The following is a 24,328-nucleotide window of genomic DNA, read 5'->3' as shown; positions in this document are numbered from 1 at the left end:
GATGACCAGACAGCAAGTATGAATAATCGGGACGGGGGTGAGGGGTAATAGGCACCTATATAACATTAAGCCCCAAATATCGGACTGTCGCTATAAAATTGGGACATCTGGTCACCCTACCTCAGGCTGAGTTACTGAAGTTCTCAAATCATGATTTAAAGACATCAAGTTACAGAGAATCCACCATTTACTCTAGTTTAAACCTGTAAGTGACTCCAGGCCCCATGCTGCAGAGAAAGGAAAAAAAAAAAAAAAACAAAAACCACCCCAACCCCCCCCCCCCCCCCCAAAAAAAACCCAGGGTCTCTCCCAATCTGACCTGGGGGGAAATTCCTTTCCTGCCCCAAATATGGTGATCAGTTGTACCATGAGCATGTTGGCAAGACCCACCAGCCAGACACCTGGGAAACAATTCTCTGTAGTAATTCAGCTCTCCCCATCTAGTGTCCTATCTCTGGTCACTGGCGATATTTGCTACTAGCAGTTGCAGATGGGTCACAGGCCATTGTAGGCAGTCTCATCATACCATCTTTTTCGTAAACTTATCAAGCTCAGTCTTGATGGTTCTTTTTCATGAAAATCTGCTGCTTCCTGAGGTATGGAACTGCGGGTTTCTCCTGTTTCCAGGTTTCAGAGGGAGGCAAGAGGTATCTGTTCCCCACAGATTTCTGCCTCTCAGCACCTACTGAGCTGCACTGAGATTATGTCCCAGGTTTCTAGTGCTGTGCTCAGAGGCAGAGGTTTCCTCAGCAGATCTCTTTCTCATGTTCTCTCTGAATGCTCTTTTAATCAGTTTTTTTGCCACCTTCTTTCTCTCCCTTCAGCTTGGTCTCTGCCAGCCAGGGAATGGGTCTTCAGGGGAGGATTCTGAAGAAAGCTGGGGTTTCCTCTAGCCTAGTAATAGACCCCCAGCTAGTCCTTAAGAGAGTGTCCCTGCAAGGGCTTTGCTCTCTTCTGAGGCACCACAGTTTAGCACTGATCAGCCCAGGATCCCTGGTCTGGACAAGTGAAGAGATCATATATCAACTGCCTCCAATTCTCAGCCTTAAGATCCTTGTAAAGCTTCAGGGTCACAGCCGAGAAAAGCCAGTTTTAGTTCATTCTGACAGTACAGCAAGCAAGGACTAACAAGACCAAATCCTTGACTAAAGAAGGCTCAGTCCGGTTAGATTAAGAGCAGCAGAATTTATCTTGCATCAAAGCAAAACATATACCCGGAGTCCTCAATTTACAGGCGAAGTGACTCAGTCACACACAGGGTCTACTGGAGCGGTTTCTAGACTGGTTTCCAGCCCAGCCACACTCCGCAGAACATGCCTACGATGGACATGATTGGTACAGTAAAATATGCTGATCTACCAGGGTTTTTCAGCTGTGTTTGGGCTGTTGATGTATTCTCCCTGTGCAGCAGTGACATCCTACTATATACTGCTCCCTCCAGTACCTCACTTACTTAGGAAAATAAAATTGGATAGGGAGAGCACAATCTTAATTGCCTCAGATTCTATCCATCAGTGTTAGAACTCTGACTTTTTAATGCTTCCTATCAAAAGTCAGATCTCTGTCTCAGGGGTCCATTAATCATGGAGTAAGATACAATGCTCTCTCTTTCTTCAATTTTGCCTGCACCCTGAGCTACACTCCACCTGCATACAGCCCTTAGCTACCCCCTCCCTGCACCCTGAGCAACACCTCTCACTGCACAACCCCAGCTTGCACCCTGAGCTACACCTCACCTGCACACAGCCCCTAACTACTCCCTCCCTGCACCCTGAGCTACTCCCTGCCTGCACATAGCCCCTAGCTACCCCCGGCCTGCACCCTGAGTGGTTTTCAAATGGGCCCTGGAGTTTTTATAGCATGTTGGGGTTCAGAAAGAAAAAGGTTGAGAATCCCTGCCATAGACTAGTATAATATATTGCCAGGTAGTTTTTCAGTCTATCGCACCTAAATTTTCCTTTCTTAATTGTATCCCATTACTCCTACTACATTGTACCTCCCTAAACTATTGCTTTCACTTATCGCTTTGTACATCTTTCAAGTACATCTTTGTACATCTGTCAAATATTGTAGACTGCTATCATGATAACCACTTTGTTATTGTTTACCTAAGCTCTAACATATACATATTATATATAACTTATATAAAGTATAACTTATAGATATTAAGCTCTTATAACATTTCCCAGGTAAGTTGGTCTTCAGCCCATTGATAACTTTTCTTCCTGTGTTCTGAGCTTGCTCCATTTTGTCAATATACTTCTAGTTCAGATGCTCAGAACTGAATGTGATATTTTAGGTGAATTTTGTTGTTTCAAGTATCTGAAGGAAGGAATCTTAGGAACCATGAACTAAAGCACATCCACTGCTATAGAAAAGAACAATGGATCTTTCCTCTCCTGCACCACAGTGGTTGCAAAATTACACCCACCAAAACTAATCTGAACCATAAACATATTTAACCCAGAATGCCTTCATGTAATATGAGAACCTTGCACTTCTCACTTTGAAGAGGACTATCAACCTAAGTAATGGAAAAGATCATCTGAATGCAAGATGGCCTGTCAGCATGTATGTGATCCATAATGACTTTCCCTCTCTCAAAGAATTCAGACTCTTCAATCAAGCAGCATAAAAGCACTATAAAACGTCAGTGCTACAACATGTGAATAATGTAGGGTGACCAGATGTCCCGATTTTATATGGACAGTCCCGATTTTGGTTTTTTTTTCTTATATAGGCTCTTATTACCCCCCACCCCCTGTCCCGATTTTTCACATTTGCTGTCTGGTCACCCTAGATTAAATAATGCAAGCTCTTATTGTCTAATGAGGGAAATTAAGGTCTCTTCTGCCCCCTAATTACAGAACTCATAGTTCTTCTTCGAGTGCTTATTCATGTCAATTCCAATCAGGTGTGTGCGCGCGCATGTGCACGGTAGGCGGAAGATTTTCCCCTAGCAGCATCCGTCAGGTCGGCCTGGACGCCCGCTGGAGTTGCGCCTTCATGGAGCTCAATATAGAGCCCTGCCAACCCGCCATCCCCTCAGTTCCTTCTTACTACCAGTGACGGTTAGCTGGAACTTTCCTATGCTCTTGTCTCAACAAGCACATTCAGCATTGTTTTTATATTGTTCTCCATTAGTTCTCCATTGTTCATTAACAGATAGTAGTTAGTAGTTCGTTAGTGTTAGATAAGTTTCCTTTTGGGGGGGAATCCCCTCCTACACTCTCCCGACACCAGGGCATGCCAGGGTCTCCGGGCTTCAAAGTCGGTGAAGCCTGCGGCAAGTGTATGCCCAGAAGCGATCCTCACACCTCGTGTCTAAGGTGCTTAGGAGAGGGCCATCAGAAGGATCGCTGTGTCATTTGTAAGACCTTTTGGCCCAGGACTTTAAAAGATTCAGAGCAGTGCCTGAAGGTTATGTTGATGGAGGCAGCACTACGCCCCCCGTCTGACCCTGGGTTGACAGACCCTGCGCCAAGTACCTCCTCCTCAGTGTGGAGCACTCCAGCATTGTCAGCACAGGCACCGGTGCCAGGTAAGGATAAGGACTCACGACACTGTCCTGGCTCCACTCACGGCTTACATGTTGCACACAGGCACCGTTTGCAATCACCGCCGTCGCAAAACTTGAAGAGATCAGAGAGGGGTCAGTCTCCCCCTTCTAGACCTAAGGAGCCTGCCACTGTTAGATCTGAGTCGAGCCACACTAGTGCTGCTCCACCTGTGACGGTCGTGCCAATTCCTGCCCATGTAGAGGGGCGGCTGAGGCCAAGCCGTGAGCTGCACCTCATTTCGACACTGGAGGCGTTTGAGGTGGCCCAAGAACTGCTTCACCTCACGGCACTGTTCTCTCCACTCAGACAGGATAAGTCGCTGGCACCGGTAGCTTCCCGGGCTCCTTCAAGGGGAAAGCCTGCTATGATAGCCCCCCGATCTCTGACTCCCCTGCACCACTCCCCAGCACCGGAGGACACCCAGCCATGCCAATCCCTGATCCCTCAGTGCGAAAGCACGATGCCTAGAAATACCGCTCCTCTGTGGTCATTGTTTTCAGACACCTCCGACTCTGAGTTGAGCTCATATCGGTCCCGGAGGAGTCGGAGCAGACAGTCCATGTCAACTCGGGACCGGCACCCTTACCCGGCACAGTGGCCTGCCCAATGGCAGCTCCCGGCGCAATGGCCCTTTTAGACTCCCTGGGCTTTTCATCAAAGCCAAGGTCGCAGCCAAGGGTCTCATTCCAGGGTGACGTCGGTGTCCTTGCCCTCATTTCTTCCCCCGCCAGCACCAGCATGGTCAGGTACAGGCCCATTACAACCCTGCACTACTATTTCGGTGCCTCCGGCACAGCCAGCACCAGGCCCAGAGCTATCGGCGGCACCAGCACCAGCGGCGATTCCGACATTAAGAACGACATCGGCACTTATGGCACTTTCAGCACTGGTGGTGCCTGCATTGGTGTATGGAGCCCCTACACTGAGGAGTGCGACACCATCTAGGTCGGCACTGGGCTAGGAAACCCAGGTGCCATGGGACCCTTTGGGGGCGGAAGGAAGTGAGCAGCGACCCCTTATGGGGGTCTCTTCTTCGTCCTTGCCAGATGAGGCATTGGCGGGCACGGCGACAGCCCCGGCCCTGGACGACAACAGGATTCTGCAGCAATTGCTGTGGAGGGTTGCCCAGGGCCTGGGCATTCAGGTGGAGGAGGTATTGGAGGATACAGATACAATGGTGGATATCCTCGACCCCTCCAGACCTGCACCTATTGCCCTGCCCCTCATAAAGACCATCTCTGACACCACGAAAACTCTGTGGAAGACCCCAGCCTCGTTGCCCCCTATTGCTAAGCGTAATGAAAGACGCTAATTCATGCCGTCCAAGGGTTATGAGCATTTATACACTCATCCCACACCTGACTCTCTTGTGGTTGATGCTGACAACCAACGTGAGCGTCAGGGCTTCCAGGGACCCTCCCTGAAGAATCGGGAGGTGAAAAGACTTGACCTTTATGGAAGAAAGGTCTACTCCACTGGGGGCTTGCAGCTCTGCATATCCAATCAGCAGGCCGTCGTCAGCAGGTACTCCTACAACACCTGCTCGGCAATGGCCAAATTCAGGGAGCTGCTCCCCTTGGACTCCTATGCCAAGTTTTTGGCATTGGTTGATGAAGGGAGACTCATCTCAAGGGTGTCCCTTCAGGCGGTGCTTGACGGGGCAGAGGTGGCCACACGAGTGGCTATGAGAAGGGGCTCATGGTTTCTGGTCTCCCCTACGAGGTACAGCAAACCATTCAGGACCTGCCTTTTGAGGGTGAGACTCTCTTCTCAGAAAAGACTGACAAAAGGCTTAACAGCCTTAAAAACTCCAGAGTCACCTGGAGGTCCTTAGGACTCTATACGCCTTCAACGCAGTGGAGACACTTCCAGTTCAGTCACCAGAACCGCCAAGATGGCTCCAGAAGGAGAAATCGGAGCGGCAGGAGAAGGCTGAGTCAACCCATTGGCCAGGGCTTGGGACAATCCAAGCCGTCTTCAGGGGCCAAACCAGCCTTTTGAAGGTGCAGTCGAGGATGGGCCACCAGAGCAATATCTGGATCCACCCCGCCTTACCTTTTCGTCCCAACTATCCCCTTTCTACCGTGCATGGTATCGTATCAGTTCCAACTGCTGGGTGCTCCATCCAATTCTGTGCCCTCATGCCCTTCCATACCCCTTCCCTCACCTCTTCAGGGATGCCTCTCATGAGCAACTCCTTATACAGGAGGTGCACTCGCTGCTATCGCTAGGGGCAGTAGAAGAGGTTCCTCAGGAGCAGAAGGGCAAGGGCTTCTATTCCATCTTGGTCCTGTGAGAACTCAACAAGTTCATAAAGAAACTCAAGTTCCTCATGGTCTCTGTGGCCTCCATCATCCCCTCGCTGGATCCAGCAGACTGGTATGCCGCCCTCGACTTGAAGGACACATATTTTTATATCACTATTACCCAGCCCCGTAGAAAGTATCTCAGGTTTGTGGTAAACAATACCCACTACTAATTCACAGTGCTTCCATTTGGCCTGTCAGCAGCACCTTGAGTCTTCACCAAGTGCATGGCAGTTGTCGACATTTTCTTGTGCAGGCGCCAAGTACAGGGGTTTCTGTACCTTGACGACTGGCTGATCAGAGGCCGCTCCAGGACCCAAGTGGAAGCTCGGGTCAGATTCATCAGAGCCACCTTCGACAACCTGGGTCTCCTTCTAAATGAAGCAAAATCAATTCTGTCCCCTGTACAGAGGATAGGGGCAGTACTGGACTTGACCTAAGCCAGGGAATACCTGCCGGAAGCGAGGTTTCAGGCCCTCACTGACATCATTCGAGGCCTCACACAGTTTCCCACCAGCACAGCAAGAAACTGCCTGAAGCTTCTCGGACACATGGCTGCCTGTACCTATGTGGTGCAGCATGTCAGACTCAGGCTTTGACCTCTTGAGTTGTGGCTCACGTCAGTGTATCACCCAGCCCGGGACAGCTTGGACAGGATCGTGACCCTGCCTCGCCCGCTCCTTGACTCTCTCCTGTGGTGGCTCGACCCTCAGGAGGTATGCTCAGGGGTCCCCTTCACCACTCTGCTGCCGTCTCTGTTGCTAGTGATGGACACATCAGCATGGGCTGGGGAGCTCATCTGGGAGACCGCAGGACCCAAGATCTCTGGTCTCACGCAGACCTGGCTCTCCACATCAACGCAGAGAGCTGAGAGCGGTGCACCTAGCATGCCAGACCTTCCATGCACAGATAATGGGACATTGTGTATCTTATAATGGGACATTGTGTATGACAGACAATACAACAGCAATGTTCTACATCAACAAACAGGGGGGTGCACGCTCCTCTTCCCTCTGCCAAGAAGCCCTCATGCTGTGGGACTTCTGTGTGGAGCATTCAATAAACCTGCATGTGTCGTACCTCCCCAGGGTACAAAACGAGCTGGCGGGCCACCTCAGCAGGTCGTTTCAAGTCCATGAGTGGTCCCTTCACATACATGGACATTGCATTTTCAATCTTCCATAGGTGGGTTTTTCCCCAGATATACCTATTTGCCACGCGACGTAACAGGAAGTGCCAGCAGTTCTGCCCCTTCCAGAATCACAGCCAGAGCTCCAGAGTGGATGCCTTCCTTCTTTCACGGGGAGGCCATCTCCTTTCCACCTTTCTGTCCATACCGCTCATTCACAAGATACTCCTCAAGATCCAGAGGGAATGAGCTTGGGTCATATTGATAGCACCAGCCTGGCCCCATCCAAACTGGTACACATCTCTCCTAGACATGTCCATGGAAGCCCTGGTCACCCTTCCACTCTTCCCAGACCTTCTGATGCAAGATCATGGTCGTCTTCAACATCCGAAAATTGTGTCGCTTCATCTCACGGCGTGGAAGCTCCATGATTGAACTCGATGGAGATTTCCTGTTCAGAACAGGTTCTTCTAGTCCTCCTTGCCAGCAGGAAACCCTCTACTAGAGCCATCTACCTTGCCAAGTGGAAGAGATTTTCGATCTGGTAGGCACAGCACCATTCATGCCTGACACTAGCCTCAGTGCCGCTCATTCTGGACTATCTCTTCCATCTGAAGCAGCAGGGGCTTTTGTTGTCTTCAATAAGAGTGCACTTAGCCGCCATATCCGCCCTCCATCTGGGCATGGGGGGGGGATCGGTGTTTGCTAAACCTACGGTCAGCCAATTTTTAAAAGGGCTCAACAGGCTGTACCCCACGTCTGTCAGCCGGTCCCTACTTGGGACCACAACCTGGTCCTCTCTAGGCTCATGGGACCCCCACCCTTTGAACCATTAGCAACATGCTCCCTGCTCTACCTCTCTTACAAGGTGGCGTTCCTAGTAGTGATAACCTCGGCCAGGAGAGTTCTGAGCTCAGGGCCCTACCATCAGAGCCTCCTTACATCGTGTTCTATAAGGACAAGTTTCAGCTCAGGCCTCACCCTGCTTTCTTCCCGAAGGTTGTGTCGCAGTTTCACATCAACCAGGACATCTTCCTCCTGGTATTCTACCCTAAGCTGCTCTCCACCGCAAGGAACAGAGACTTCACTTTCTGGATGTCCGCAGGGCGCTAGCCTTTTACATCGAGAGAACGAAGCCGTTCAGAAAATCGGTCCAGTTATTTGTGGCAGTGGCAGACAGACTGAAAGGTCTGCCTGTGTCGTCACAATGTATTTCGTCATGGATCACATCCTGCATTCGTGAGTGCTACAACCTGGCGGGGGTTTCCTCACCTCCAATCACTGCGAACTCTACCAGGGTGCAGGCTTCATCAACAGCATTCCTGGCACAGGCCAGAGACGATGCGGCCTTCGGACGAGCAGTGCTCCAATCAGTGGAAGACTCCAACCTCACCTCCTGAATTTAGGCTTGTGAGTCACCTGATTGGAATTGACATGAACAAGCACTTGAAGAAGAAAAAATGGTTACTCACCTTCTCGTAACTATTGTTCTTCGAGATGTGTTGTTCATGTCCATTCCAATACCCATAGTCCTAATCCTCTGTCAGAGTAGCTGGCAAGAAGGAACTGGGGGGGTGGCGGGTTGGCTGGGCTCTATATTGAGTGCCATGAAGGCGCGACTCCAGGGAGCGCCTAGGCTGACCCGATGGATGCTGCTAGGGGAAAATCTTCCAGCTACCGTGCACGTGCACACGCACTCACCTGATTGGAATGGATACGAACAACACATCTCGAAGAACAACCGTTACGAGAAGGTGAGTAACCGTTTTCTTCCTTCAAACAGGGGAACCTATCACATTTCCAGAACCATGCAATAGACTGGTATTATCCATATTTATATTCCTGTTTTGATATGTAGCATGTGATTTAATTGACCATGAGAATGACTTTCAGGACTCTCACCTCCTTCCACCATCCCTCTTTCCCTGCCGCCATATAAATAAGCAATGACTTGCAACTAAAAGTACAAATCAACCAATCAATCAAAATAGCTTTACCCCCAAGAGGTTTAATTTTTTCCCTTGAAAAGAGAGAAGAGCCAGTGTCCATGAAGATTAGAAAGTGCAATACTGGGTGAGAGTATAATACCTCTGTTTAGGTGAGATGCTACTGAACTAACTTTGAGAACTTGTGGAGATAAGACGCAGCCCACTGAGATGGCGCCTGTCCTTTGTCTCCGGTTAAGCCCATAGATTGATGATGGTCCATTGTACCTCTGCCTCAAATTCTCTTTTAAGGAGTTGAAAAGGGCACTGTCCTCTCCTTCTTATTGAACATTTGTGTAAAATCATTGAGGAATATTGAGACACGATGGTCTTATAGGCTAGCAGTTGAAACATAGCATACAATTGTATTGCTCCCTTACATCAGGTGCCAATAATACTATCACCATGTGTCCTAACACCTAAGTGATATTATTGCATGGATCAAGCACAGCTGGATCATACTGAAGCTTGGCAAGACAGAGGTAATGCTGGTGAGAAAAGAGATGTATTTCAAAGAGTTAGCTGGCAGTATTACTGTCATCCTCTATTGATCAAATTATCTGAACAGTGTGTAACCTTAGGGTCTTTATGGATTTCTTTCTGATATTTGAGACCCAAATAGTGATGGCCAGAAGAAAGGCTTTCATCCACTTTTGCTGACCAGAAGACTGCACCCAGTAGTCACAGATATGGACTAGGCTATAGTTATCCATAATTTTGTGATCTTCAGGCTGAATTATTGCAGTGTTTTATAAGTCTGACATAGTTTACAAACTCAGAAAATCTCTAATTGGTTCAGAAAACAGCAGCATGCCTCCTGAGAAATGCCAAGCACAGATTGTCAGTCACTACATTGACTCCCCTTTGAATACTGGATCCAGTACAAGGTGATGGTCCTACTCTTTGAAGGTCTTAATGGGTTGGACCTGTACTGCCTGAAGAACGTCTTTCTCTCTCTGTGACCAGAACGTGCTATGCTATCAGTATTACTGAGGAGCAGTTTAGCTGGCAACCAGAGAAAGGCTTAAGATTGATGGCGATAGACTTTTATTGGTCTATAGAATTCCTTTCTTTTTTAAGATCAGAATGACCTCATAAGTCACAATATATAAGATCCAGCTTTTGTGATTTTTATCACGAGTCTTATGATAGTTGCTTTTTTTCTTAAAACAAGGAGATATGTGAATACATCACAATCTCAGCTTTCATTTTTAAAAAAGAAAGCTAAGTTGCTAATCCTCTTGGTGGCAGAGAAATGCTGGAATATTTGAACTGAAAAAGCACAAAAGCCAGAAGGCAAATAAAAAGAACTCCAAATATTTTATTTTTAAAAGCTCATGATTTTAAAGCCAATATCATGATTTCTGGGGGCCGGACTCATGATTTTTGAACATTTGGGATTGGCAATCCCGGACCCATCAATTCACCATAGTTTCCCACAATAATAAAAATGTTAACCCTCCCAAAAGTTAATAACTGACACCATTGGATAGAACTTGGGGAGGGAAGGGTAGGCTCATGATCAGTGAACTTCCAGTTTTCTTTTTTAAAATTCATAAGGTTGTCAGATACCACAGTGAGGGATGCTGGATGAACATTAAGTTATAGATAGGCAGATGCAGTTTCACCTACACAGAGCCACATGGGAAAGGATTATTATTTCCCTGTTTCTGTGCTTGGTAAGTAAACTAATGTTGTTTTTCATAGGTCTGTACATTTATATACATTATTTGTATGTAGCTGGTATTTTGTATTTACCAAATACAATATAACGCACTGCCTACTCTGGCCTAGAGCATCTAGAGATTCATGTGGCTTCTCTCATTTTAGTATCTTCATGCATAAATCATTGAAAGTTATTTTCTGGATTGGCAGTAACAGTAATTAAATATATGAAAATATTAAAATGTATATTCTTCAATTATCTCATGTTATATTTATAGATTAAGAAGGTAAAACTGGCCATGGAGCTCTCAGAACTTGTGATTTATACCAAAGCTGAAAAGTTTAAAAGTTTTGAGCATTCAAGAGCTAATCAGAAGTTCTATGAAATGAATTCAATTGGAGAGACTAAAGCACGAAAACTTGCCAAACAGACAGGTAATTTCTTTTGGTTTAATCAGATAAAAGTTATAATGTTGCCATAGTTCATTGCTTAGCTGTCAGAACAGTCAATAAACATTATGAAACATATAGTCTTCAATTTATTGGTTTGTTTATAATGCAGTTTTAGAAATATTCTGGCAATTGTGTTGCAGATTTGCATTTATTGCTTTATTAAGCAAAATTAAATATTTTTTCTAAATAAAATATTTTGTTCAGTATTGTTTTTAATTCATATTGTCTCATAAAAACAAACATTGCATAGTAAAGGAACCATATGAATACATTATGTTTTGTTGCAAAGAATTATGGGTGTGTTTGTACCAAATAGTTCTGAGTAATCTTACAGTCTGTACTTGAACATATATGGAACACATTTTTACCATATAATGGGCTTTATTCTCCTTTTGATGTGTATATGCACTCCCATTTGCCTTAATGACAATTGCATGTGCAGATTGAAGGAAGAATAACCCCCAAAGCACATAGTTTGCCCTCAGAGCCAAGTTGAATTATGTAGAATTACTATTCTGGCCTGGTCTGCACCACTCTGGTCCCCGACCACCATTTAGGGCAGCCTCAGGCTGCTTTAACTTGAGCCAGCTGCCAACAGACCTGTGGGAATGTTAGGACAGTTCGATATCAGTATTCACAAGGAAGAAGTTTGGCATAGAAGCTTCTCTGGCAGTTCTATGCCATCTGAGAATCCTCCTGCACAGTGCAGATTCTTCAGTGGCAGGTGTAACCATGCGTTTGTGGGTCACAACTGAGAATACCAAATTCAGGACAAACTGCTGAGAAATAGGGCAGATACACCCCAAATTGGTGGTTATTCTTCCAAAAGATATACCAAATAAGCAACAAAAGTAAACTTCTGTTTCACCACACTGGCTAACAAGAAGTCAGAAAAGCAGTTTCCTTAGGCATTCCAGTCCTTGTATCACCACCAAAAACACTGGATTTAAAGATAAGTGGTTCTTTAAAACTAGTCTCATCAAACAAAAGGTTCTTCTGATCCCAAAGGACCAGCCACATACCCAGGTCAATATATAACTCAGATCTTACCCAAAAATCACGCTGATGCCAATCCTTTAGTATCTAAAATGTAAAGGTTTATTTATAAAAAGAAAGAAAAAAAGGTGAGAGTTAAAATTGGTTAAAGGAATCAAATACATACAGTAATTGCAAAGTTCTTGGTTCAGGCTTGTATAAGTGATGGAATAAACTGCTTGCTTGATAAGTCTCTGGTTGCTTCCAAATCATTGGAAGGACTTCAGTCCCTTGGTTAGAATGCTCCCATTAGTATAAGTCTAGAGGTTTGAGCAGGAAAGAGGCAAAATGGAGGTGTTTCCAGGATCTTTTATAGCTTCTGCCACGTGGAGAGAATCCATTGTTTCAAACAAAGCTCTCTGGAAAATTACAGGTAGCAAGATGGTGTTTGGAGTCACATGGGGAAGTCACATGTGATGCCTGATTCCAGTTAGTCATAGCAGGAAATTCCATTAAGTGTAGATGGGCGTCTCCCATGGTCCATTGTCAGTTAAATGTTCTTTTGATGGGCCACTCAATTTGAATAGTCCCTCCAAGATGTGCTGGCTAACTACCGTTACCCCAGGAGCAAACATTTGAAATACAGGTATAAAGCCAATACTCATCACTTCAAATACAAAAATGAAAAATGCACACAAATAGCATAATCATATTCAGCATATCATAACCTTTCCATAGGCATCTTACATGCCACATTTTGTACAAGATTTGTTGCAATTATATAACAAGGGTTATATATTTATATTTATATATACCAATTGTTGCAATTATATACCACTAGAAAAGTGGTGCCAAGCTGCCCTTATGCAACCCAGCTTATGCCCTTAAGCTGTCAGCTTCACGATGCTGAAGATTTGAAGTTCTCTGATTAATTACAACACAGGAATAGTACTGGTAACAGTAAAACTACCTCCTCCCTTCAGTGTGCTTCAGACCTGTTCAAGAGGTGAACACTTCTAGAAATGAGAAGGTCAATCTCCATGCCCATTGAATAGCCGGCCTCTCTCCAAAGACGGAACAAGGTTATCAATTAAATGTTGTGGGTTTTGTGATATAAAAACCTTTTCACTGGGCCAAATTAGTAATTCATTGTATGTAGGTCATGAGACAGCAATCAAGAGTGAACAACTTTTAGCTAATATCAACCAGGGCTAGAATTTACCTCCTGAGCACTTGTAGTGATAAATGGTTTTATAGCACATTTCTTATTTCCAGTCCTCCCCATTCCCTAAAAGGCTATGCTTATTTTTAGTGTAAAACATACACATTAACCCAAACCACCACCAACAAAAATAGTGAAATATTTTCTAGAAGAAAACAGCTAGGTCACTGCATCCTTAGTAACTATTACTAATTATTACCAAATTATATGGATTTTAACTATGAATTTAGTCTTTTTTTTAAAAAGTAGTGCACATACTTAGGTAACATTAGATAGGCAGGGAAATATTTTAAAGAAACATGAACATCACTACTCTGTTAATTGTATCAGGACTAAAAATCACATAATCTGATTATTTATTTGAAACAAGATCTGTTTATATGTATTTTTTAGTAATGCCTGTCTTAAATTTTTTTTATTCTCTTTTCAGCTAATGAATTTGTTTTGCATACTGCCAAATTTATTACAAGAATTTATCCCAAAGGGACTAGAGCAACCTCTTCTAATTATAATCCTCAAGAATTCTGGAATGTAGGATGCCAGATGGGTATGTGCTATCATCCAGTGTGTGCTATTTTAGTGTCCTGCACAGACTCTTTGGATATAAGCTTTTGAAAATTGTTTGCTGAATTATTGCATTTCACATAATATTTAGGTAGATATTTTCTCCATAATCCTAAGTATTACTACATGAGTTTTCCTGCTCTCACCATTATGTTAAAGTCAATATACAATGGTGGCCATTATTAAGGACTTAGGATATATATTGGTCTGACTACAGTAATACTTTTTCAATTAATTTATCTTAATGGCTATTATCTCACTCCAAACATCCCATAATTATTGCAATTGTAATATAGCAATAGATCTTTAACTCGCCTTTTAGACTACTATGCCATTTTTGACGACTGCTAGTGGATACTAAAAACAATACAGTCTGTACTCCTCCTCGCATCAGACCAGAAATTCAGTGTTTATAGTACTCTCTGCCCCAGTTCCTAAAGTTAAAGAATCGCTTACAAATAAAAAATCCTATACAAAACTGCAGCAAAAACTTGGATATAAACAGAATTCAGAGGTTAGTTAGAAAATTTAAAATGCTATACCTCCTTTCTGGTCAAGTGTCTTTATTGTTTTAAATTTGGGATATATTTTTAATCAATATAGCTCAGTTATTTCTCTGAGATTGTCTGAGATTTACTCCCTGCCTTCTGGGGCTAAGATTATGTTAACTACGTTACCTCAGCCCTTGAAAAAAGAGTGAGTGTACTGTATAATAAGCACAGTACTCAGAACCAGGATAATTTTCAATATTCATTTTAAAAAATAGAATGAATTATATCCTTACACATTTTATGTTCATTAAACCTCACAACTTCCATGCCAGATTGTCCGCTGTGACCAAACTATGTTTGGTGTGGCTGAGGGAGGAGAAAAGTGGAAAGGTAACGTTAGCCATTTTGCCAACTTCCTGATCCTGAGACTTGCTGAGGTCTGTCCTTATTCTCAGAGTAACTGATAAGAGTCTCAAAACTGTTCTAAATTACACTCTGCTGCCCAACTCCCCAAGGGCAGCTGAGAATTGCTGGAATGCAGATGTACTTCAGCCATACCTGCCTTCTCCTGAGAATGGCCTTTAATCCAGTCCCTGGAAGAGCTAGCTAAATAAATAATTAAGTAGTCACTGGAGCAAGAGGACTGTACCCAGGGTTTCCTACCTCATAGTGGGTGCCCTAACCATCAGGTTAAAGAGTCATTCATTATCTCTGTCACTCAGTGACTATTTAATTATTTATACCAATGGTTCCCGAGCTTTTCTCTGCCACAGCACACCTTGAGCTCCAGGGACTCTTTCCCCCACCCCCAGTTGGCGGCTGAAGGGGGGAAGGGGAGGGGCAGAGGAGCCGAGCTATTGCTCAAGCAGGATGGGAGTGGGGGAGGAGAGGGAGATTGAGCTCTGATTGGTTGCTCCACCCCTGGAAGAGCAGGGTAGTGAGGCAGATGGCCAATCAGAAGGCAGCTTTCTCCCCCTTGTTCTCACATGTACTTTTTCAAAAAATTCTGAAGCTCACCTATTTAGGCCTGACAGCCCACCAATTGGGAAACACTGATTTATACAAAGTAGAACAGCTTCAACAGGACTGATTGAGGGAGCCCCAATCACAATATCCCATAGCTCAGTGGTTAGAGCATCCACCTGAGAGGTAGGAGACCCTATTCAAATCCTCTCTCCCCGGCAGGTGGTGGGGAGAAATGAATACAGGTCTCCCACATCCCATATGAGTGCACTAGCCTAAAACTTAAAAGGGGGGGGACCTCCTCTTCCTCCTACTGTTTTGTATGGAGTTAGGCAGGTGCTTTTTCACCTAAACTGCCTGACTTCAGGAGATGGGTTCTGGCTGTGGATCACAAACAAAGGTAGGTGACTCCCCAGTGCCCAGGCTTAAGCATCTAACTCCTTAGATGGCAGGCCTTCGGGCCACACTCCTCTTGTCGGCATCTGCCATTGGCTAGCATAGTCAGCTTCCCACCTAATGTGCTGGATCACATTCTAAGATGCCTGTATCCCTCCCCAATCATTGGATAGGGAGCTTAGGCACTTAACTCAGGCTTTGTGCATCACATTGTTGTTTCACTGATTTTCTAGGTGCATAAAAGTTAGGCATTGTGACACTCTGTTGTGATGTCTAAGTCACTTTGTGGATCTGGGCCATCAGGTGTATTTCCAACTGTTTTGTGGTGCAAACTGTTTTGTGGAATGAGGTTGAGGATCTTCTCATCTCTTATGTTTAACTTGCTTATTTTGAGTATAAAGTTGGTTTTTCCCTCAACATGAACGTTTTGATAATTTTATCATTTTCTCCTCCACTCAAATTAGTTTCTAATTTGAAATAGTTACAGGTAAACATGACTTTTCCACTTACTATGCTTTGGAGGGACTCTCAATTGTTAACAATTTTCCCCTTTTTTAAATGGTTTTGTTAACTCTAGTTTCTCTATTTTTTCTCTTTTTTTGTGTGTGTTTAAAAAACACCCAGTAATAAAATCATTTTCTAAATCACTCTGTTACTTTCTTCAACATTATATAAAAGCGAGAAATTGAGTAAGCCTTCTCACAGATAAGTTTTCTCTTATTCTAGCTCTGCACTGCTTGCTTTTCCTATGTGCTGAGTTCCTTTTGCTGTCTCTAAACTCAGTTTTCAAAGTGCACGCAATTTAAAGAGGCAGTCGCCTTCTCAGAAACAATTTTTAATTTATCTTTTAAACGTCTAATAGTTTGTATTTTCCCCACTTACTTTCTCAGTGTATTATAAATACAGAACTTAAAAAGGAGCATTATGAACAAAGCTTCAGTTGTGATAGATCCCTATTCCTGGTGCTGGGTCCCTGAATGCAACCAAGACAGGAATGCCTCAAGCTTAAATTTCTGATTCCGCAGTGTGCCACTCTTGAGACATGCATACTATTAATTCCAAAAGTTTGGAGCGATCTAGAAAGTAGTGGCTGTTGGGATTGCTTATATTCCTCCACACAGCTCTGCCTGGTTGGCAATAAAAGGACTCATAGCCCCCAAATCCCTTAGTACCATTTTTGTTGCCACAGATTGTGAGGCTTGGAAACATTTGCCACTCTTCTCCATTGCTGCCTTGGCTGTTTGTTTATGTTTTATATAAGTTTTGTTAGTTAGGTTTGACGTTAATAGTAAAGGTAACAATTGACACACACATATATATTTAACATTAGTCTACTTGTTTTTGGTCCATGCCATCATATAGGCCCCTGTTTATGATATTCTTGCCACTCTGTTGAGGGTTGATACACCCAAGATTGTAACTGATTGATACACTTCTTGTATAACCTGAATATTCATTACCATTACAGACCAGTTAGTTTATTTCTTAAATAGCTGGTTGAAGGGCATTTGGCAAGAAGGTGCTGAGTTTTGCACTGGATTCATCTCTCAGGTTCATCATGCCTGGCATTCATTGATTTAATTTGCTTCTCATTGAGAAGGCAATTATAGCTCAATCAGCACTTTCTGTGGGATAGATCCATGTGCTGGATCTGAACCTCACTCAGCTCTAAAATCTTTCAACCTTTCTAACTTGGCTCTTTGTTCTGGAGATTTTTATTTCTGGGTCATTCCTCTAAAGGCTTGGATTCCAAAGGCTGATACCTTATATATGAAGGCTTTGGGCTCTATAGTAGGGTCCTTGGTAGGCTGGGTGGCCTAGTGGTTAGCACCCATTCAGTTGTGGGGTAGTGATAGGGGAGCCCAGGCCTGCCCACTCCACTGAGCTCTGACCCAGGGCCCTGGGAGAGTCAGTAGCATTGACCCCGGGGTTGGAGGTGGACCCTCTGAGTTACCTTCCCTGGGTCGCTTCCTAGCACTGCTCCCTCTGCTTCTGATCCCAGATAAGAAAAAATAAAAAGGAAACCAAACCGCCAGCACCAACTGGGTTCAGCATACAGTCCTGGTATTTCAGGGAGGTGTCTCTAGCTCCTTTTGGCAGCGGCCTGCAGGTAGCCAGGTCTGTGCAAGTCTCAGCTTTGTGAGCTGGGTTGCTCCTTTTTCAACCCTGTCTCCAGTTGGAGCATGCTCTGCAGGGTTGGACGGGAGGGGCTAGCTGGGCCCAGTATTGTCCTTTAACCCCTTCTGTCCCAGTGTGGGGTTTGTATACACCATCACAGGCTCCTTGATAGAAGTATTAAAAATAAAAGGAAGAAGAGGTTGGCTCAGTCCCCTTCGTCCTATCACTTGAAACTGCCTTTGAAGAAGCATTGTTAAGTGCAATAAATATGGGAACAGGTTGGTAGTTTTTGTATATGTGGGTTCCAAGCTTTTAAGACCAGATACTGATTTAATTAGGTTGATTTCACCAAACATGACTGAATTCCAAGACTCAAATTATCAAAGCTCCATTCAGTAGATCTTCCCCAACTATCCCTTTTTTTTCCTTGGCTTTACCAGCACTATGGCCTGAGTTTCATCCTGGGAACTCCTATGTACAAGACAAAACTTCCTCTTCAAGTGCAGTGTAGGGTTGCCAGGTGCCCGGTTTTTGACTGGAAAGTCAGGTCGAAAAGGGGACCTGGCAGTGTCAGATGTACTGACCGGATACCAAAGTCCGGTTACCGTGGGGCGCAGGGAAGTTCAGGATCATTAACCCGCGTCAGCTCCTGCTCATCCGGGGCTGATGTCTACCTGCACGCAGGTTCCTTGTCAGGCTGCAGCAGCTCTCATCCCAGCCCCAGAGCAGAAGGAGCCCAGCTGGAAGGGGAAGTGGGGCATGGAGATGATCCAGTGAGCAACAGGGGTGGGACCTCGGGGATCCGGTTACCAGCCATTAAAAAGGTGGCAACCCTAGTGCAGTTACAACACCGACAGACCCCGGTCATTGATGGGTGGGATTGAACCTGGGACCTCTGAAGCTTAGTGCATGAGCCTCTACCGCATGAATTAAAAGCCATATAGTTAGGGTCATCCTTAGGATTTAATAGGGCCTATGCAGTATTTTTAAACTGGTGCCCCTATGCCCGACAGCAGCCCGGGCTCACATGTGTATTTTAGATAAGGGTGGTCTTTTGAAGGATTTATTTAAAAACTATATGTCTGAAGATCCAAGCATTTAAGGCTAAAGATGAATACTCAGACTGTGCATCTAAAAATCTATGCAAGGATTTTTTAGAGATATGATTTTATAATCTTCAGCAACACACTAATGAAATATTTTTAAAGCAAATTTTAAACTAAGGTCCTGTAGACTAACATGTTCTGAGTAAATATTACAGTAACGCACAACTGTTTTTGTCAGTAAATTCGGAAACTGACAGTATATACCTGGGGGTTGGCAAATGCCTGTTAAATGGCTTCATTACCACTTGAATGGCTCTTTAACAGTTTCAATGTTGTGCTAATAGGTCTGGCAGGCTGGAAGGCTTGTTCACTTTTAAGTACTAGATCCCCTCTGGAGGAAGACTCACCAGTCTGCAGCAGCCAGCTGTGGTGGGAGCCTGCAGGAAGGGTCAGAACAGGGATAGGGACTGGAGGTTGGACACTAAGACCCAGGAAGACCCCAAATTTTCAGGTGCCCTATGCAGCCGCATATGCTACATATGCCTAAGGACGGCCCTGCATATGGCCCTTAGCTAAGGCTATAGAGCAGACTCATTAATCTCTCTCTCTAAGTCAGTGGTGGGCAACCTGCGGCCCGTGGGCTGCACGCGGCCCATCAGGGTAATCTGCTGGCAGATCGGGAGACAGTTTGTTTACATTGACCATCCGCAGGCATGTCCGCTCGCAGCTCCCAGTGGCCGCAGTTCACTGTTCCTGGCTAATGGGAGCTGCGGGAAGTGGCAGCCAGCACGGCCCTGCAGCCTGCACCAGGAACGGCGAACTGCGGCCACTAGAAGCTGCATGCGGCCGTGCCTGCGGACGGTCAATGTAATCATACTGTCTCGCGGCCTGCCAGCAGATTACCCTGACGGTTGCCCACCACTGGTGGTCTAGTGGCACCAAGTGGTCTTGGTGCCACTAGATGGGACAGAACACCACACCCGGGAGGTGTATGGGTTACACAGTGAGTGCTCATGTTTTGAGGCTTCTAAGAATTTGAGGCCTTCCTTGAGTTTTGACTAAGCTGTGCAGCATTTTCACAGGTCATACAGGTCTCTTATCCATATAGTATGATGGCACATTGATGTGTCAGTTATGGCAGCAGTCACCTTGTCCTTCGACTTAATGGGACATGCCTGCCATGAGATCACCTCAGAAGTCTGCGGTTTCTGACATTTTCCACCACTAACTGGCCTAGAAAATCAGCCGTAGTCTTTCTTCTTGGAGAGCCTTCACCATGTTTGACTAATATAAAAGATGGGTGTCACTCAGTCTGACTCTGATGAAGACAGCAAAGACGATATCAATAAACCTGTAGAACTTCTATGAACAAATCACACCTCTTTTACTTCTTCTGATGCCAGCCCTCACAATGGCTTCAGTTTCATCTCTTTTGACATTGGCATCAGTAATCCTTGTATCCCTTCTTTTTTCAGTGAAGACTTATTCTGAGCTCTCAGTCTGAAATATTCATGTTCTATTCATTTTTATTAGACCTCCCTACATAAAGTTCTGAACATTTGTGTGGGAAACAACTACTCTGACTACACATGCCCCCTTTTCATCTGTCTACAATTCTTTGGGTGTTTATGCTTAGTACTAGTAGCAGCATATTTCAGAGAATACATTCACCTCTTCCCTTAGCTAATGATTGATTCATCAGAGCAAACTCATTGCAGTAATCATTCCTTTCAGGTAAGTTTGGTCTCTATTTCAGATTTTGGGGTTGAGGATGTCATGTTCTGGGTTTCAATCTAGACCAGTGAGGGGTTGTGTCACTGCTTGCTTTGTAATCCTGGGTGCCTTAAATGCTCTGATGCTGTGGCTCACATCCTGTACACCAGCAGACAAGCATGCAGGTCACACCCTGAGTGCCTGTGTGCTGTACATCCCTGCATCAGCATCTTTGACTCCCAGGAGCCTGCCTACAGCACAACAGCCCCACCCTGGCTTCCACCAGCCTTGGTTACTACTTAATACACTCTCAGTCCTGAATTTACCCAAAATTGTTTGCCCTGAAGTGTCTATTCCTGTCCTTTAAAGAGACAAAAGCTTATTAATTTAATGGGGATAATATACACCCTTTCCTTCAAACATCACATTAAGTTGATTCATTGTAAAAATAAAACAAGTTTATTAACAAAAGGACATAGATTAAGCAATACCAAGTAGAAGGAATAAAGTGTAGAAAGGGTTAAAAGCAAACAAAAATAAAAATACACTTTCTAATGGCTAAGACCTAACTTAACAAGCTACAGTCTTTGTTCAAGGTCCTTATCAATCTTCCATTCCCAGAGACTGCAATCCCCTTGGTTGAAGGACCCATCTTTCTTGAGGTCTGTCCCTTTGCACCCATCTAGTGATGGATGCAAATATGACTTCTCCTCTCTCATTGCAAATAAGACTTCTCCTCTCTCATTATATCTTCCCAGATTTACTGTTTTGTCCCCAGACACATGATGACCTCATGCTGTTCTTCCCTTCCTGTGGACTTCCCAACCCCCTACTCATTTGTATTAAATGAACTTTCCATTGTTTTTGGTCACACCTTGCTTAATTTCATTGGAGACAGGTAGATAGCTGTCTTCCCACCTATCTGGAGAGGACCCTGTTTCGCTCTGTGTTTGATCACACACTTTAAAGTACAATAGCATTAAGTATCCATATTTCCTCATATACTGTTAATACATACATTTCACAATTATATTAATCACCAGTGTGTCATTGGCTTTCAGAAAAGACCTTACTGGATACACTTTTATAATACAGTAATACTGTGTATATCATCAGTTGAGTCAATTACTTTATAGCCCAGGTAAAGTTTCTGTTTTCTGCTGGAGTGTAGATGCCATGCCGTCTTCTCCCCCAGCTTGATAGCTTTGTTTACCTTATAGGTAAGGTAAGCATTGTCTCTGCTTGACAACCAGGGTGGGCAGACAAACAAATACATATTTCTTTTTCTTGGGAAGACTGGGCTTATGCATTGGTTGCCAAACAGTTTAAAAACATAATTCTAGCACCTATTTATAACTTTTTGTACACATCTGGTCCATACATCATTCAAGAATGTTAATGATTATTGAGTTATTAGTTTTCCAGTGATATCTTACATGGCACATTTTAGATACAGATTATGACAACAGTACGTTAGTTTTAGTGAGTATCTATCTCACGCCTGACAAGAGCTGCTGACGCAGAGTAGTGAACCACAAATGGGCCTCTGTGTCACAGAGGATAAACCTAGAGAAAAAGTCCACCTTAGCCCGCTACCCATTTATTGGAGCAATATTTTACTATTTGCAGCAAGAGCTTTGTGCCCAGAAAACAAGTTGTAGATATTGATTTCAGTGGGCATTGGACCAGGCCCTTGGCCATGGTCAGAGCAATGGACCTGAGAGTGATGATTTATCACAATGAATAACTTAAAAAATCAGCAGTTAACAGAAAGTATTTTCCTTTACCTGCCTCAAGTGATATTTTCTTAGTTTTACTGGTGCTTGTGCCCATTCCATAAAAAAACATTAACCATAGAATGGAGCATTTATTAAAAATACATACCTTAAAAGATCAAAATGTGCTTTGTGAAGGTAGACTTTTATAAAGAGGATAAGCACCTACAGCAACTTTTTGTTGTCAGCTAAAATTAGTATGCTTCCTCTATACAATTAGTGTAGTTGTGGAAAGAACTACTTTTGCGCATCCACATCTTCTTCTTTTTTATTTATTAAATAAAATGGAATGCAAATGTTTATGCACTAGAAGAAAACTCAGTGCAGTTATTTAAATAAACAGATATCAATATAAAACATACAATAACAAGCTAAAAGAATGACCAAAATTTACCATTATTTGTATAATGACAGCATGGCATACCAGGTGCAGAATTTTAGTTTAGAAGAACCAAAAATATGTTTATTGATATACTTAGGAGCACTGATCTAGATCTATATGCTGCCCTGAGAGCACCACAATTTGTGTTATGAAATTTATTTTGAACAGTTTTGTTTTGGCTAACAAGACTGAAATGACCCTTAGCAATTCTAGCATAGCTGGTCTGTGACTGAATCCCCTAACATGAAGAAGTACTCTTTATGGGCTATGTGTACATTTATTATAAAGTGCTGAAATCTAAAATGATCAAAGAACTTGCGATTGAAACAGAGACTTTGATCGTCTTAGTAATATAACCTAAGAATGAAACTCTCCCACAGTTAAAATGGAGCAATCTAAAAAACCAGTTAGTTCCACAGTATGAAGTACGTTCTCCAGCTGTCCTCAATCTTTAAGAGCCAAAATGCCACTTCATCATCAAACGACTTTGCACAGAAATACAATGATGTAAGGACCTGACATTATAATGCAGTGTTCGTTGTTGTTTCCATTCTTCCTGTTATTGTTTGGAACAAGCTCTTTCCACCCATTCTTTTTGCCTCCTTTATGGTGGCTGATAATGAGGTAAGTTCCTCTATTTCCCACCTTTTCCTACCTTCTGGGGAGTGGGAGGGTGAGGTCTTGCATCTATTCCCCTGCTACTTGTTCCTGTGGGAGGTAATTTTCCTTTTCTATCTTCCTTTTTCATCCCCCATTTTCTAGCTTTTGTTTTCAGTGATGGGAGGTGCTTTACTTTCTCCCCATTTCACCCACGAGGTAGGATGAATTCTAGGCTGCCACACTGCCAGTGAGTTTCTTCAGTGCTCTCCATACTATTCAACGTGTATTGTGGGGCATGATCATAGTATCTAATAGTACAGTGTATTCGTCTTCTTATTATTACTATTTTTACTGCGATAGCACCTAGAACCCCAGTCATGGACCAGGACCCCATTGTAATTGTCTCTATACAAATACAGAACAAACAGATGGTTCTTGCCACAAAAATCTTATAATCTAAATATATACAAAATTGTAAACACTAAAGAGTAGTTATGCAGTTAAATCACTCCAGAGAAGAATATTACCATATTTTGCAATTAGGGCTACATTTACCATCAGACCCATCCCATGTATCTGTTTTTGTTTGTAAATTAAGTGAACGATGGTCTGTATTCAGTTTTTTTGCTTATTTTATGTAGAAATTCCACTCTGTCACAACAAATATATCTTTAAGTACACTATCATATATGCATATATGTGTATCTCCAAAAGACGGCTTGTTTTGACCACATACACTTGGAATTACCAAAGTAAAGAGAAGTTCTTCATTTGCTACTTGTAATAATCTGGGAATATTGTCTCCAGATTTTTACCTGGGATAAAATTAGATACTTCATAAACTTGTTCAATTGGGTCATTGGAAAGGAAAATTCTGTGAAGTTCCCATTACTTCCCTCTGATTCGTCATGGTAGGAGATCAAAGTCCCCCCCAACCCCCAGCCCCTCCAATTCCATCCTTGTGGAGTGGGCAAGGAATTTGAAG

At 43.7% G+C, this 24,328-nt stretch overlaps 1 protein-coding gene across 1 annotated transcript in view; it reads left to right on the top strand.

The window, feature by feature from the left end:
* PLCZ1 (phospholipase C zeta 1) overlaps positions 1-24,328 on the top strand; it is a 124,884-nt gene that overhangs the window by 62,777 nt on the left and 37,779 nt on the right. Inside the window, exons 8-10 of the mRNA XM_029911660.1 lie at positions 1,867-1,884; positions 10,924-11,080; positions 13,726-13,842. Of these exons, the coding sequence (XP_029767520.1) occupies positions 1,867-1,884; positions 10,924-11,080; positions 13,726-13,842 (292 nt within the window). The remainder of the gene's footprint in view (positions 1-1,866; positions 1,885-10,923; positions 11,081-13,725; positions 13,843-24,328) is intronic.

Source organism: Terrapene carolina, unplaced genomic scaffold, assembly GCF_002925995.2.
Source record: "Terrapene carolina triunguis isolate 2854851 unplaced genomic scaffold, T_m_triunguis-2.0 Scaffold112, whole genome shotgun sequence".
Classification (NCBI taxonomy): domain Eukaryota; kingdom Metazoa; phylum Chordata; order Testudines; family Emydidae; genus Terrapene; species Terrapene triunguis.
The sequence above is the reverse complement of the archived record's forward strand: the minus strand, read 5'-3'. Positions and strand labels throughout refer to the sequence as shown.